Consider the following 14,872-nt stretch of genomic DNA (forward strand, 5'->3'; position numbering starts at 1 on the left):
AAACCGTTTACAAAAACCGCTGAATGCGCCGCGCAAGTCTTTTTTTCCCTATACGTTATGCCCGTTCTCTTTTTTTATAGCTCTTGAATAATATATGCTTCTTTAGAACGGTAGGAAAAACAGATGTCGCCTATTTTACTACAGGCCGTTAATGGCTCGCACATAAATTATGTGTAGGTGATAGCCTCGCGCGGAGACAACATAATCGCCGTGGCGAATCCTGCGCTAATGGAATGCAGTCATCCCATAAAAGAGGAGCCCGCGGACGAAAAACCCACACTGTGATATTATTACTTAGCGTTTACTGCCGCTACCGACGTCACGGCGACGTGAACGACGCTCGTCCCCGCCGGTCGTCGCCGTTGTCACCGATCATCATCCGCGCAAACATCGTCCACGTGTGCTATTGATCACGATAGCACTCACGGCAGCGCTCGTCGGAATAATACAACACTTACTCGCTAGGATTTTACATCGGCTGGAGCGACCTGTCTCGCTCATCCTTGTCCGAACGAGAGACACTTGACGACGTTATCTAGTTTTAATAACAAAGTACGAGAAAACACGATACTGTATAGCGATTACGATGAACGTTTCTAGAAGGCGATAGATGAATAAAAGTAAGCCGTTTAAATCAAAAGACCGTCGACTGAAGTATGTAGCATTATAAAATGTACATTATAAGCAAATGTAAATATAGGTAAATATATAGGGTCCGTTTTTTTACATGCGCCGTTGCGTCGCAGCTTCATTTGAAAGATACGAAATCACCTTTCGCAGAGCGATCGATCGATTTGTCCCGTGTCCTCTGTATATTTTTTAATAGAATACGTTAATTTACGTTTAATATTCACGTTAATTATTTTATTAAATAACAACTCCCTGTTGCTCTCACGAAAAGATTATAAAGAAGATAAACGATTCTTTTACGTTTATGATACGTTTATTCGTCAAAAATAGTCGTCCCTACACAGCATTAAATATTTAAAAGAAACGTTTCAGAAATCATCTTTCCTATAATGTTCTTTGTTCGAGGCAACAGTTAGCAGAAATAGATGGACTAATAGATTTCGCGGAATTATGATATAGTTTCAGCTGCATCGCTATAGCAATCGTCTCTCGTCTAAATATTGATCGCCGAAAAGGCTGTGCCGACGAAGTTCCGAGAACGACTCGAGTTCGCAATGATATATAAACACAGAGAAGAGAATTGATAAGATTGTCGCGATATTTTTGTTGAGTCTAGCGCTAATTTTTAAGTTATAAATATATAAATAATGAAACTCGTAATCTCGAACATTTTCAAAAGATTTTTTTTTACAATTCGACGTATTTAATGCTGTGTTATCACAGGATGCACGAATACAAAAAGTTAAACACCTTTAAATTATACTCCGTTTTAAAATAAAGTTTTCTAAATTTAATTTTTTTTATTGCTACTTTTTATTTAAAATATAGGGGTGTAGGTCGAAGAAGAAGTCAAGAGTGCATCACGGGTTTCATCAATTCGTTTTCCAACGGTTTTATCAATTGTTTAATGTTAGTTTCTTTATCAGTATATATTAGAATATTATGGCAAATTACGACGCAGGCGACAATACAAGAGCGAGGGAAATCTCGCGTATGCGCAGTAACTCCTTTAACACGCAGTAGCGTACGTATCTCAACAAAATAAATGATATCGACGGCATCATGAAAAAGAAATGGTATCCGGAGTATACCGGATGCATAAGCTCACTTTTGTTCGTTATTCATGAATCTTCGTTTTGGATCCGCAAAAAGAAATTTGCATCTTCCGAGGCTTTCTGATATTTATATATCTGCAAGTTTTTTATTTTGTTCTATCCAAAAATCTGTTTCAGATGAAATATGAAATATGTGGAGAGAAAAATAGGATTTTATCAATTTCAGTACACTTGTTCGTTTGAATTTTTACAAAATTAATAAATATTCTGTTACTATTTATATATGGCGATTTTAATATGTGTATGTATTCAACATGGCACTTAATGTATTTCGTATATTATTAAGAGGATGCGAAAACTTGAAACGCGACAAATATAAACGAGTTTATTTTTCAACAATAATTATTGCTCTGTCTACAAAAAACATATGACGTCGAATATTACAGAAACGTTTTTTTTTAAATATAGATTTATAAATTTAATAATAACAATTTAATCATAAATAATAAATAAAAAAAAACATACATGGGTCCTAAAAAGCGGCCTGCGTTGCGCTACTGTAAAAATAATCACGTGACCGATGACGTGCTACGCATGCACAAAGAAAGTCCCGCCGGGAAGATTTGCCCATTGTCCCTCTTGTGCCTTGTGCCTTCCTGTTACGTATTCCGACCTCGACCCTCGACTTCCCGTGTGCCAGGGAAGAACGGTGTAAGAAGCTAAAGAACTCTCCGGCGACGTGCGTCAACTTGACAATCACGAATCACGATCGGTCGTCGGCGGGTCGGCGAGACGAGACTGACGAGAGCGACGAACACGTGGGAGTCACGCGACAAGCGACAAGAACGAACACGAACGAACGAACGGATTCGCGTCATTCGCGACGAGGTAAGGCTTCGAATTGAAGTCGCGAGCGAGCGGTGGATTCGAGGCGATCGAAATCCAAGGAGGTCAACGGTCAACGTATCGAGAAAACTCACTTCGGCTCGCTTTGCCACTTACGACGCACCACGTGTCGTCATCGCGGTATAACCTAACATAACCTAACCTAACCTGAGCTGCGCGCGAGGAGAGGTCTAAATATCGTCGTTGACGCCTGCTGGGAAAGCTTCGCGCCGCGCTCGAGCCTCGAGATCTCGACCAGACGACGCGGAGGCGCGAAGTGGGGAGTAGCTTATTCCGCATTGCCGATTGCCGCATTGTGTCTTGGAGCGCGCGAGAAAAAGCCGCTACTACGGTCGGCTGGACTAACCTGTGTATGATCTGTACGTCGAGCAGCTCGAACAAGTGAGTAAAGACAACGGCCTGTTTTTCTTAAGCCTTTACTCTCCGTTTTCTCCTTCAACTTATGCTTTTCTTGTGCCTCTTGCGTTCGCGCTATGTTCTGTTCCAGTTTGAGTGAATAGAAAGATTGGGTGATTTATTGAGAAGAGTCAATATGTCAATATATAAGTTAACGCAGGAATAAATGCATGACTCATCGGCGGCGAATGGATCCCTCGGCGAGTTTCGAGTCAGTTTTCTTCAGTATGTCGAGATATCGATGACGTTTTAGGTTATGAGGAAGCTGCAAGTAAATAACAATACGATTTTCTAACCCTTGGAAGTAGTGAGCTGAATTTTTCTTCGTTCCTTACACGGAGCAAAAAAGTTTTGAATGTATCCCTTTTAATGTAACAAAATTTGCCGACATTTTTTTGTGGTTTTTGCGTAGTTAGAGTTGTGACGAAAGATTTGTCGAAAGGTAGCAATATTAAGTGGTGATTGGCTTTTACAAAATAGAGCATAAGGTGTTGATTGTTTTTATGTCAATTGCTCAGTTGTATTTCTAGCTACTCATTCCAATCCTGCTTATAAGTATTTTCTTTAACATCTTAATAGATTGATTAACCTAGGTTGTACATTCAGACCGAGAAGGTCATTAACACTAAGAAAATATTTTAACCAAGTTTGTAAGTAGACTTTGAATAGGTTAACTAATGCAATAATACAGGCAGCGTTCCGATATATGTTACACTATATATTTGTATTACTAGCAGTGAATATCGTAACGCAGCTACAGTTTAATTGTTTGTGTGTAAAAGTAAATGTGTTCCATGTACAAAAGATACAAAAAAGTTCAAGTAAATGTTATTATGATTTATTCCATTTAAACTTTATTTACATTTAAGCTGAGAAAGGTCTTCTTTTGTCTCTTTCAAAGTGTCCGAAGACAATGTTCCGTCTGTTATGTCCATAAAGAGCAAAATTCCATGTTTGATAAAAATTGCCATGTTTAGTGATTTTAGAGAAAACAATTTGATTACTATTACACTTTTTATGCAAGATATAATGCGTATTTTAAGAAGACTTATAATCTACACTAAATATATTACAGATGGACTCCGACGAGGAACTGTTTGATGCGACACCGAGTTGTAGTATTTCAACGAACACGAGTTTGAACTTGACGCAGCAAGCAAAGGATTTAACGCTGGATTCAACCCAAGAGAGAGATTCCAATAATGTAACAACTAAAAATATTTCGGTAAAGCTTACACGTTTACCAGATGCAAAGACAGAGGAAGAGCAGACAAATTTGCATTTAGCTAAAAAGAAAAGGCGTTATTTATGGAAATTTGGACAGGTTTCGACAAAAGGGAGGTTTGAGAAAAACGAAAAACGAAAAAAAGTCTCTTTTATACCTTCGAGATCTCTACAATTCCAAAAGATGGAACCTACTACCGAAGATATATCGATACTGTCGAAAGATAGAGAAAATGAAGAAAATACGCAGGTGACCGAATCGTATGATGTAGAAGTATTATCCGAAGGAGATCAGGAGGGTGAGCAAGATGCACAGAGCGAGACTAAAAGTTTTATTTCATCAACGAGTCAAGCGCAGAAAGAAGTAGAGGAAGAAGAAGACTCGTATGCCGCTAAAACTTTTGTATGCGCACGTACTTTACCTTACGAATTTCACCGGAAAAGTGGCAAAATATTTGACGATGGAACCATTGTAAAAAGTACCACTCCTTCATTTTTGTTGGATGGAAATACCACTCCTTCATCAAATAGCAAGAACACAGAGCCGAGTTTGCACAGCAACAGATCCTATCTGTCTGAGTGTTCGTCTTCAAATAGTGCAAACGCGACGAAAAGACTGATTCATTCAAAATTGAAATTTATGGCCAAAAGAGTGAAGGGAAAACAGTTGGATGAATGGAAATTTAAAAGAAAATATACTTCATCTGACAGTGAAATTGAAGAGATACCTTTACAAAAAAAATGTCGAAGAATATTATCGAATGAATCTGATAGTGAAGATTCATCTGTAAGTAATGCGGAAGCGATTGATAATAATAATAAAGATAACAAAGATAATAATCGGAGTAAATCTCATTTGTCTCTTGAAAAGATTGATAAAAAGGAAACGGATATACAGATTAAATCGGCTCGGGTTATTTTAACAAGATTGGAAGAAATGGAAGATGAGGATGTTATCAAGTGGCGAGAGAGGAAAACGAAGCCTTTAGATATTACCGCATTTGAACCAGTAGAAGAACAACAATTGGACCGACTGGAGCTAGTACGAAATTTGGTAACTTTAGAATCTCGAGATAAATTAATTTTGCCGAAAGAAGACGGGTTGTTGGAAACAAAAGAGCCTCCTATTTCTAAGGATTCTCCATTATCTAGGAACGTTGAAAGACGCCTTGCGCTAAAGTTAAGGTGGAATAAGCTAAGGAAGAAATATAAGTTGTTCAGGAAGCCTAGAGTTCTAATGATAGATCTGGATACTTTATGTTCTTCCAAGGATGGCAGATATTCGGCGACCGAGGTCGATCGTTTAACGAAGAAATATGTGACCTTTGTGATAAATTCTAATAACCAACATAAAACTCGTAGGTCAAAGACGTATAGACCCGCGCACTTACAAAAGAGAAGTACGCAGAGAATACCAATAGACGCAGAAAATACCGCAGAAGATCATAATACAAGTCCTACTTTGTCCAGAAGACAAAGTACGAACGAAATTTTTAAATCACGGTTTACAGAAAAAAGTTCAATAAAAGGTACAATTCTCTTCAAAGTAATCTTACTTAATTTTATTTTTTTTATAATAATTTATGTTTAATACGATTTTGTTAATTTCAATTTTTTGTTCCAGACGTTCAAACCATACAAAACAGCGATGAGAATGTGCCGTTCAAGACCCACCGAAAGTTCATCCAAAATCAGAGTAAATCTTCATCATCAGGGACGTCCGAGAAGAGTGGTCCTTCGTCACAGAAACGTTTAGAAATATGGCGAAATGCATTTCGCGTATTGATGACCTCGGAAAAACCGCAAAAGAAAACCACTTCTACGCAGTCAACGTCAACATCACAAACGCCCCCCATTTCGCGAAACTCGCCGGAGAAATCGGTGGTTGCGAGATGTGAGAGTGTTTTCACTTTGCCTTCCACATCTACGTCTTCCCCAAAACACAGTACACTGGTCGGATCTCCTAGAAAACTCGCTTCGCCGAAGAAACAAACAAAACCCTCAGCAAAGCCGACGAAGTGTAACACATCCAAGTCCGAGTCATCAGTCAGCAGTAAGAATCTTCCAAATGTTGAAAAGAACATCTCCAATAGCGATTTTACTCAATCTAAGGCAAAGACTGTTTCTAAAAGCCCATGTAAAAACGCAAAAGAGATAGACGTTGCTATATCAGACGCTTTCTTAAACTCGAGCAAGAAGATATCAAACACGACACGGAAATCTCATCAGAAAGCGATCAAACTTGAATCAAGATTGCTTAAGGATATGTCTATAAAATCGAAGATCTCAAAAATGCGCGGCGTTGAACGGTCTCTACGCAGAAGGGGGCAGACATACAAATGTACCGTGTGCAACGAGTTGTTCGAGAATCAGGAAGAGTTGGTAAAACACATGTTGATTACCAATTTCCATAATACATGTAGACCTGGGTGGGCATTTAGCAATGCATCGAAATCTGAGGAAGCCTCGATGTTAGACAAAACAGTCGTGAATAAGAACAGTCAAAATTTGGAAAAGTCGAAACCGTCGACATCGCAAGAGCAATGTTCTTCTGTTAATGGAGAAGGTAGTTCGCATCAATCGGCTAAATCTATCGTTGATTCTGACATGGAAATCTCGTCCTCTTCCTCCACGTTATCATCGAGAGTCGTCAAAACGCACCACGAACGTTCCAAGATGCCACATAAGAAAACCAAGGCTAAATCAACTACGAAGTCAAAGTCCAATCTGAAACTGGATTCGTCAAATAGGGCGAAAAGTTTAGAATCCAAGAATGTGAAATTGAATCGTACGAGGAACTCTAGAATAAGACGGAAATGCACGATTTGTTTACAGGTCTTTGATACTTCTTATCAATTGTTTCGGCATACGTTTAAGCATATGGCCCACGATCTCAAGAGTATGTACACGACGATTAAAAAGATTAAGATTGCTACTTCGCAAGAGTCTAACGAGAATAACGATCAGGTCGATGATGTAGGAGCAAATGCTACTTCGCAAGAGTCTATCGAGAATAACGATCAGGTCGATGATATAGGAGAAAATTCGGTAGAAGCAGTTATGGAAGAGGTCGAAGTAGCCAAAAACGGTGTCAATGGTCAAGAGAAGAAATCAGAAAATACAAACAAATCAAGTGCGGAGAATCCTGTTGCTTCAAGAGTAACACAGCCCGATGCAACTAAGGGAAGAAGCGATGCTTCGAATGTGTCGGCGGCAAACACTGTAGAACGAGACTCACAAAGACAGTCGACACCTATAGCGAACAACGTCGAGCAGAATGTACAAATTGCGGAGAAAGAAAGAACGTGTGTCGCTGAATCGTCTTCGGAACAATCGACGAAGTCCTTCACCATCTGCGGATGCCACAGGCCCAAGACGAGCAACGAATCACCGGTTCAGATCGAGATAGTTTTGTTGTGCACCATTTGCCAGACCCTGTTTCGACGCTTCGAATGCTTCGAGGCGCACTGTGCGCAGCGTTCTGCGGAAGGCACGCTCTGTAACAAAAACCGACGGAACGGTAGGAAGTCCACGTTGCTCTGTGTCAACTGTCAGCAGACACTGAACTCTGTCCAGGAGCTGGGCATTCACTTGGTGATGCATTCTCGGCTCTATCGCGCAAGCACGGCGACTTTTTGGTGCAACATATGCAGGGTGATTTTTCATGGTCTCGGACAGCTCTTCACCAACCATTTCCAGAATCACGCGAAGAACCCGTTCTTCCTGGCTAGTCGTCTTTCGTTCCCGAGGCCTTCCTTTATCGGCTCGAAACTTATTAAGTTTCGGTCGACGGACAACGACAATGACCAGTTGACAGAGTTTTATATGCAGATAGCCGACCATGTGTGTCAAGATTGTAGAACACCCTTCATGACATTGCAGGCTCTGAAATCGCACAAGATGATCTGTCCAAACGCCACTACCACGTCTGCCGATCCTCGTAGTGGATCATCGAACTCGATCACATCCGCTAAAATGCCAGTTCTGCTGATATGCGGATTCTGCAACAAGACGTTTTACAGTAGGATGTCTTTTGAAGTGCACTCATTGGAGCATACGCAGAAACGGGATGTGCATCTGCACTATACTTGCGTGGCTGTCACCGCCGTAACTAAAGTATATATCTGCAAAGTGTGCACAACCATGTGGCAATCTTTGCAGAGCTTCGAGGAACATTGGCAGACTCATGCTGCGCTGCAGGAGGACTATATATGCTCCCGCTGCCGTAATCATTACAATAGTATCGATCTGTTTCAGAGGCATGCGATCGTGCACAGGAGCACCAACGAGATGCAACAGATGCCGATCACGTGCGAGGTAATCTATCGCGATACCAGTAACCTGAACTCTACGAATCCGCAAAAAGACGCTGCTGGAGACGATTTACCTTATATGGATTTGAGTTGTTTCAACAACGATCTCAACGTTGAAAAGACTGTGAACGGCAAATCACGCGAAATAGAAGAGCTGACTCAATCAGTGCTGGAGAAAATCTTGTTTGGGAATCGACCCGCACAAGAGGCGGTAATATCGCCAGAATTATCAGTAGGCTCCAATAAAGAATTACAAGCAACCAAGAATGCTTCGCAGGTTCCGGTACAAGTTCCCTCGCCCAATGTCGCAGTCACGCAGTCGAGACGAAGTAACAACAGCAATTTGAGGAATTTTGATGATGATTCTGATGAGGAAGAGGACCTAACGATAGTGTTGTCGGAAAGTGAAGAGAGTTCGGTTTCGAGAAATATCGACAGCACGCCTTCCACTAAGCATCAGAATATGCAAGAGAACGCGAAATCAACATCTAATTCTGCTGTTACTGATGAGCAAATACAATGTTCCAACGACGCGGATTCAGCCGTCGCATCAACCTCGAACGACGTGAGTATAAGTGCGAATTCAAATGCCCGACATAGCGTAATAACTCCGGGGGAATCCGCGAACACGCAGCTGAACACAAATGTGAGTAATTCAAAGGATGACAAGATATCTGATGCAAATAAGACTCTCGAGAATTGTGTAAATCACTCAGACGCGAACTCTTCGAAAGAATTGTTGCCGAAGAACGCCATGAGCTCCGTGCCAAAGTCCTTCTTGCGCGTCAAGTCCTTGGCGGAACTCACAAATAATCAGTTCTGCCGGTTGTGCGGTATGTCGTTCGAATCCCGGCACAAATTGAGAGGACATGTGACGGCATGTACACATATACACAACATGCAGTTGGCTCGCCAAGGCAAACAAGATGGTCAAACATCTTCATCCGATAACGCGCAAGCCCGGCCGGCGAAACCGATTAATCCCGTGGTATCCGTTCCTACGACATCGACCCAGGATTGTCCCGTTCCTTCTGTAGCGTCGACCGCCAACGTGCCTCCATCCATTAGCGTGCGTCTGAGTACACCCACCCGAGTAATTGATACCGCCAACTCTCGACAATACCAAGTGATCGGTGTGAAGCCACTGCATTCGGTCAAGTTTAACACGATTGCAGATGTATCAAAACCGAAAGAGACGCTACCTCGTGAAGTGACGCGTCCATTGAACAATGTCAGTGCTACGCCGCATAGCTCGCAGAAGACAGCTTATCATCAAAACTTGCCGGCTCATGTCAGCCATCCATTAAAGAAATCAACTCAACTTACTCAACAGCAACAGAATACTGGCACTGTAGCAATTAAACCGTTCTTACAAACTACTTATCAAACACCCAGGCCGCCGCCGCCGCCACCATATTCACAACAGCAACAGCCGCAGCAACTGCAACAGCAGTCGCAACACTTTCAACAGTTACTACAAGTGCAACAACAGCCACAATTGCAACAACAGCCTCAGCAGCAGCAATTTCAAAAACAGCTGCAGCAATCACAACTGCAACAGCTACAACAGTTACAACAGCAGCAACAACAACCGCAGCAACTACAACAACAGCAACAATTGCGACAACAGCTGCAGCAGCATCTGCAACAACAATCACAGCAACTGCAACAAATGCAACAGCAGCAACAATTGCAAATGCAGTTGCAAATGCAACAGCAGCAACAGCAACAGATGAATATTGGTAATAACGTTATGCAATACGTAATATCTAAGGCAGGCCAGTCTTACCAATTGTCACCGAGCAACATGATACCAACGAGCTCGGATAATGTTATGCTTGTTCCCGTGAACACAATGCAGCAGACCTCGGAGAATCCGGATCGCTACGTCTGTTTATACTGTCCAGGCTTCGAGTGCGGCTCGGTGCAAGAATTCGCGTTACATGAGCATTCGCCGAAGCACGAAGCCCGCAGCCATTACAACGGCATTGCTTATGTACCTCGAACGTAAACCGTCAGTGACATTCATATTTCTTTACATCCTCGGCACAAAAAAGACGCTGAAGTTCAGGAACACTTACAGTCACTAACCGATAAAGAGAAATTCTATACCATTTTAATTAACATTTTGATTGCGTGATTCTGATTGAATGCAATCGAAGTATAGTTTTTATGAGCTCTTGTTCCGCTAATGATGTATATATATTTGCATTTTTGTCTGAATAGGAGATATTTCTGAATTTATTTGTCTGAATTAGAACGAAAACTTAACAATTGCTCTTATATGATCTTCTGACCAATCTTTTCAGCGCATCTAAAGATATGTTGTTTATAAATTCTTTTATTTAAATAATTTCTTTTTAACAAAAGTTTTACTTTTTTAAATATTTAGCTTTATAAAAATCAAGTTGCAGTATAGTACGGTGTTTATTTTATCGATTCTTTCTTTGCTTGCAAAAGTTTAGATATTAACATGGACAGAATTTTTTCAGTGATATTGTTTGCAGCTCACTATTTCTCACAGCGTTCTCGTTAGCGTATTTGTACGCTAGCGTTTGATCGTATGTTTCAGAGAAGACGAGACATTGGTAGTAAGAGTATTAAAGATGAATTTATTGAATATAGTTTTAAGTGCGCAGCTCGATCAGAATCATGCGATCTAGAAACGATATATAATCGTTTTTATTTGTCCAAGTTGATTAAACGATACAATTTATTGTTATAATTAGTTGCTATTTAATTATAAATTGCGAGGATTTTGTATGTCATTAAAGAAGATAAAATACCAACAATTTAAATTCATAGAAGATATAGATATTAATTTATATTGTAAACGATTATTTAACAAGTGCCACATTCATGATTTAAATTTTCAACAAAAATTAAAATATCTCTTATTGTATCGGTGCTGTATACAAGTGTTCATTCACCAGCAGAGTATACTTTGCAAAATATTTTTATGTTACCAGATTGTTAACTTGCTAAAAGAATGACCAAACTATTCTTAGTACCTATATGTCAGGAATACCGTTCGCATCAAGTGCAACAATTGAAGAGTATTCTCGGAAATACAAAGACTAGAATTAGCATCTAAATCAATTTTAAATGGTTGATATTCTTTTCTTGTACAGCAGCCTGTTAACAATAACGTTTGTATATGAGTACGAGAGCACAAAATAATACCGGATATGTATTTCGAGAAGTGGTTCGAGCGAATAACAGAACATACGTCTCTAGCGATTGTACGTACTTCTACTGAAGAATAAGTGAATGAATTTTTATAATGAAATAGCATTTCGCAGTTGATTCTATTTAAAACAAAGAATCAATCGCTTCGCCTTTTCTTTGATTCCTTAACGAGAGATTTTATTACTCCAAAATAAGACTTTGTATGTATCTACTATATATACTTAGAAGATACGTCATTAGAAAATACATTTATAATTAATATCAATACATTATCGCGATTTGTTAATGCTGTTGTTATTATGTAAACAATTTCAGTACTATTAAGATTTTTATGTGTAAGCATTCAAGTAATAAATTCTATTCTTTTAAGATTTTTATTTGAGAGATTTATAGATTTGATACATTATTTAAAATGTCTGTAATATAAAATTTGAAGACAACAAAATTTCAGGAAGGTATTTACAATACGAAATTCAGCAGTGTAATAAATATAAATAAATATATTTATATTAAGTAAATTTTTCTTTGCCGACACTCTATCACTTCTTTACATTTATATCTTTTTTTTTATTGCGAACTATTTTTATATTTTGCAATCGTCAAGGCTTTTTAATCCATTATCGATTGAAACGTTGCACCAAATGTTGATCTTGCATTAAGTTTTTCACTAAAGAAAAGTCAATTTCAATACTTGTCCATTTGTCCATTAAGGTTTCAGTTAATAATGAGTACACTTTCATTCTTTTTAATACATTTACGTTTGTATACTCTCCAAGATAGAGTATGGAAGGAGTGAAGTAATTATATATCAAGGATATTTTTAAAGTAATTATCTTTTTGAAATTTGTACTTTACATTGTAACAGCAGTATTGTACATGATATTATTCGTACATTGCGTATATGTCTATAAAGGATGAGCTCTTAATTTTAATGACATATTCTTCGCAGACGATTTTCTTGTCAATCGCGATTTTGTAAAGCGAACAAAATAACGAAAATAAAATATATGATTGATATAAAACAATTGACGAGTTCTGATAGAGCCTAATTATTCATTCTAGTTACTCTAGATTACCAGCTTTATTCCAGGTCATTATCATTTGTATAGCATTGACGAAAATAATATACCTTTACAATAAACAACTTACGTTATTTGTATCGTTGAATTTTTCAACTCGAGATTTTGGTATTATTGAGATGTTGAAAATTTTGTGATTGTAAGAAGTATTGCGCACTCCTGCGAACGCATACTATTGCAAATTCCTATATTTACGAAGCGAAAGAGAGATGATTGCGAGTGACCGAATGTATCTATAGTGTCTATCTTGGAGCAATGCAGTGATTCACAAAAGTATTCGTATTCCTTTAATCGTCCTGAACATGTTTTAAGAGAGATATAGGATTCTTGTCAAGAGGAATGTATACCGCGTTGAATCGTGAGCTGTCGATTGGTTTTACCCTTATTGAAAGATAATAATTCACTAAAACATAACTAAGACACTATGGAACTTTGTGTGATTAAATTTCCGTTTATATTATAACTATTATCTTTACATCAAGCTTATTTTAATCGAAAGTGTTTAATCAATGCAATATACATGTATTCCTATCGATAAGGATTCTTTCACATCTCTGGCAAAAAATATAAAGTAAAAATTTAAGAGAACCCGAATACTTTTTTGTCACATGTGTACATACACATTTACATACGTAACATAATATTGTAAAATTTTGTGCTGCATACTTGTAAATAGACATTTATCGAATATTAGAACTCGAGATTTCCGGAGATCCATTGTTGTGTAGCGGCAACTCGCGTTGCCGTCTTATTGCAAGATTAAAGTTGAACAAATAACTGAATATTTTCTGATACTGAAATTATAACGCTGTTAGACTCATTGAACTTGGTAATATTCGAGATTTATTCATCGAATGAAATAATCTTTATTTATTTTTTATAAAACGCGTTAATCACATTTCTATATCTGTCCCAGAAAGTATTATGATATCTTGTCTTAAAATTTTGAAGATATCTTATTAAATTGTTAGAAAGATATCTGGTACGACATCTTATGTTCCTATTTATGATGTCTTTTAAGGTATTGTTTTAAGATAAATTTAAGACATTTTATGTGAATAAATTCTAATTCCATGACACAAAAAGCATGTTGTTGCGCCGCGCCCCGGATTCTCTCACACGCCACTCTCTCGCACTCGCGCACCCGCGGAAATAACGACACGTTTATTAAAAGAGTAACGAATCTCTTTATTAAAGGGAACACCCGAGAGCACGTCAGAACAGTTTAAAAGCCGAGGTTCGAATCTAAGGCTCCGTTGTTTTTAAACAGCGGCCCGATGTCAAGGGAACGCTTCGCGACTTCTGCGGAATGACCGCTCGTTTCAACTCGGAGTTTTAAGGCCGTCTCAGCGCGGGCGTAACAATTATAATTGATGAGTGTCAGAATAATTCGTGTAATGTTTCTCACTCTGAATGCCTATCTTTATTTATTTGAGATTATTTGTAGACATTTCATGGGCGAAACAAAATTAATTGTATGGAAACTCAGTAATAAGAAGAAAAGGAAAGAAGATCTGATGTTACTTGATAAACTGTTATATAAATAATATAATTACATAACTCTGTTAAATCTGATCTGTCTCTTGTATGTATATATATGAGCGAAAATGAATTTACACTGATTCACACTTGTGATGAATTATCACATTAAACTCAACATCGGCTTCGATTTTAATATTTACAAATTCTTAAGAGGGAACGTGTCCAATCTCATGAAAGTTAAATATAATATCTCGTTCATTCGACGCTGTATTCATTCAGTTGAGCTTTATATAGAAATTAATGAAATATTTGCCGAAAATAAAACAGAAATTTTATTTGAGAGAAAATAAAAATAAAATAATTGCAAATATACTTTTCTAAAAGCAAGATTCTAACAGAATTATGATAGGACACGTAGAATTTGACATGTAAAATTTTGACAGCTTTCTCACTGCATCCGAGAGGGCATTATACCAATTTATATCAAAAGACGAAAATATGGATGAGATAGCGTAAGTTAAAAAATAAGTATAATATTGTACGATAAAGAATATTATTGTAAGATACATATGCTTTTGAATAAATATGTTATCGCGAC

At 38.2% G+C, this 14,872-nt stretch overlaps 2 protein-coding genes and 1 long non-coding RNA gene across 8 annotated transcripts in view; 2 read left to right on the plus strand and 1 right to left on the minus strand.

Annotated features, from left to right (window-relative positions):
* The window catches only part of Nab (NGFI-A-binding protein homolog), a 24,088-nt gene extending 23,362 nt beyond the window's left edge, over positions 1-726 (plus strand). For both annotated transcript variants that reach the window (XM_071720240.1, XM_071720245.1), the window contains exon 11: positions 178-726. In XM_071720240.1, the coding sequence (XP_071576341.1) occupies positions 178-285 (108 nt within the window). In that variant the 3' untranslated portion in view covers positions 286-726. The remainder of the gene's footprint in view (positions 1-177) is intronic.
* The window catches only part of LOC139781593 (uncharacterized), a 6,188-nt gene extending 3,476 nt beyond the window's left edge, over positions 1-2,712 (minus strand). Inside the window, exon 1 of the long non-coding RNA XR_011720588.1 lies at positions 2,666-2,712. This is a non-coding gene — a long non-coding RNA (uncharacterized lncRNA). The remainder of the gene's footprint in view (positions 1-2,665) is intronic.
* LOC139781300 (uncharacterized) lies at positions 2,292-14,871 on the plus strand. 5 transcript variants are annotated; one of them, XM_071720175.1, is made up of 5 exons: positions 2,292-2,972; positions 3,079-3,344; positions 3,567-3,637; positions 4,063-5,740; positions 5,836-14,871. In XM_071720175.1, the coding sequence occupies exons 4-5, from the start codon at positions 4,063-4,065 to the stop codon at positions 10,533-10,535; spliced, it is 6,378 nt and encodes a 2,125-aa protein (XP_071576276.1). In that variant the 5' UTR covers positions 2,292-2,972; positions 3,079-3,344; positions 3,567-3,637; the 3' UTR covers positions 10,536-14,871. The 5 variants fall into 5 exon arrangements, with proteins under 5 accessions (XP_071576276.1, XP_071576281.1, XP_071576260.1 ...); XM_071720180.1 differs by having other exon boundaries at positions 3,581-3,637; XM_071720159.1 differs by lacking the exon at positions 3,567-3,637 and having other exon boundaries at positions 3,079-3,258.
* The last annotated feature ends 1 nt before the right edge of the window (position 14,872 follows it).

This window comes from Temnothorax nylanderi, unplaced genomic scaffold, assembly GCF_030848795.1.
Source record: "Temnothorax nylanderi isolate EJ_2023f unplaced genomic scaffold, tnyl_v1.0 TNYL_tig0007_pilon, whole genome shotgun sequence".
Lineage (NCBI taxonomy): Eukaryota > Metazoa > Arthropoda > Insecta > Hymenoptera > Formicidae > Temnothorax > Temnothorax nylanderi.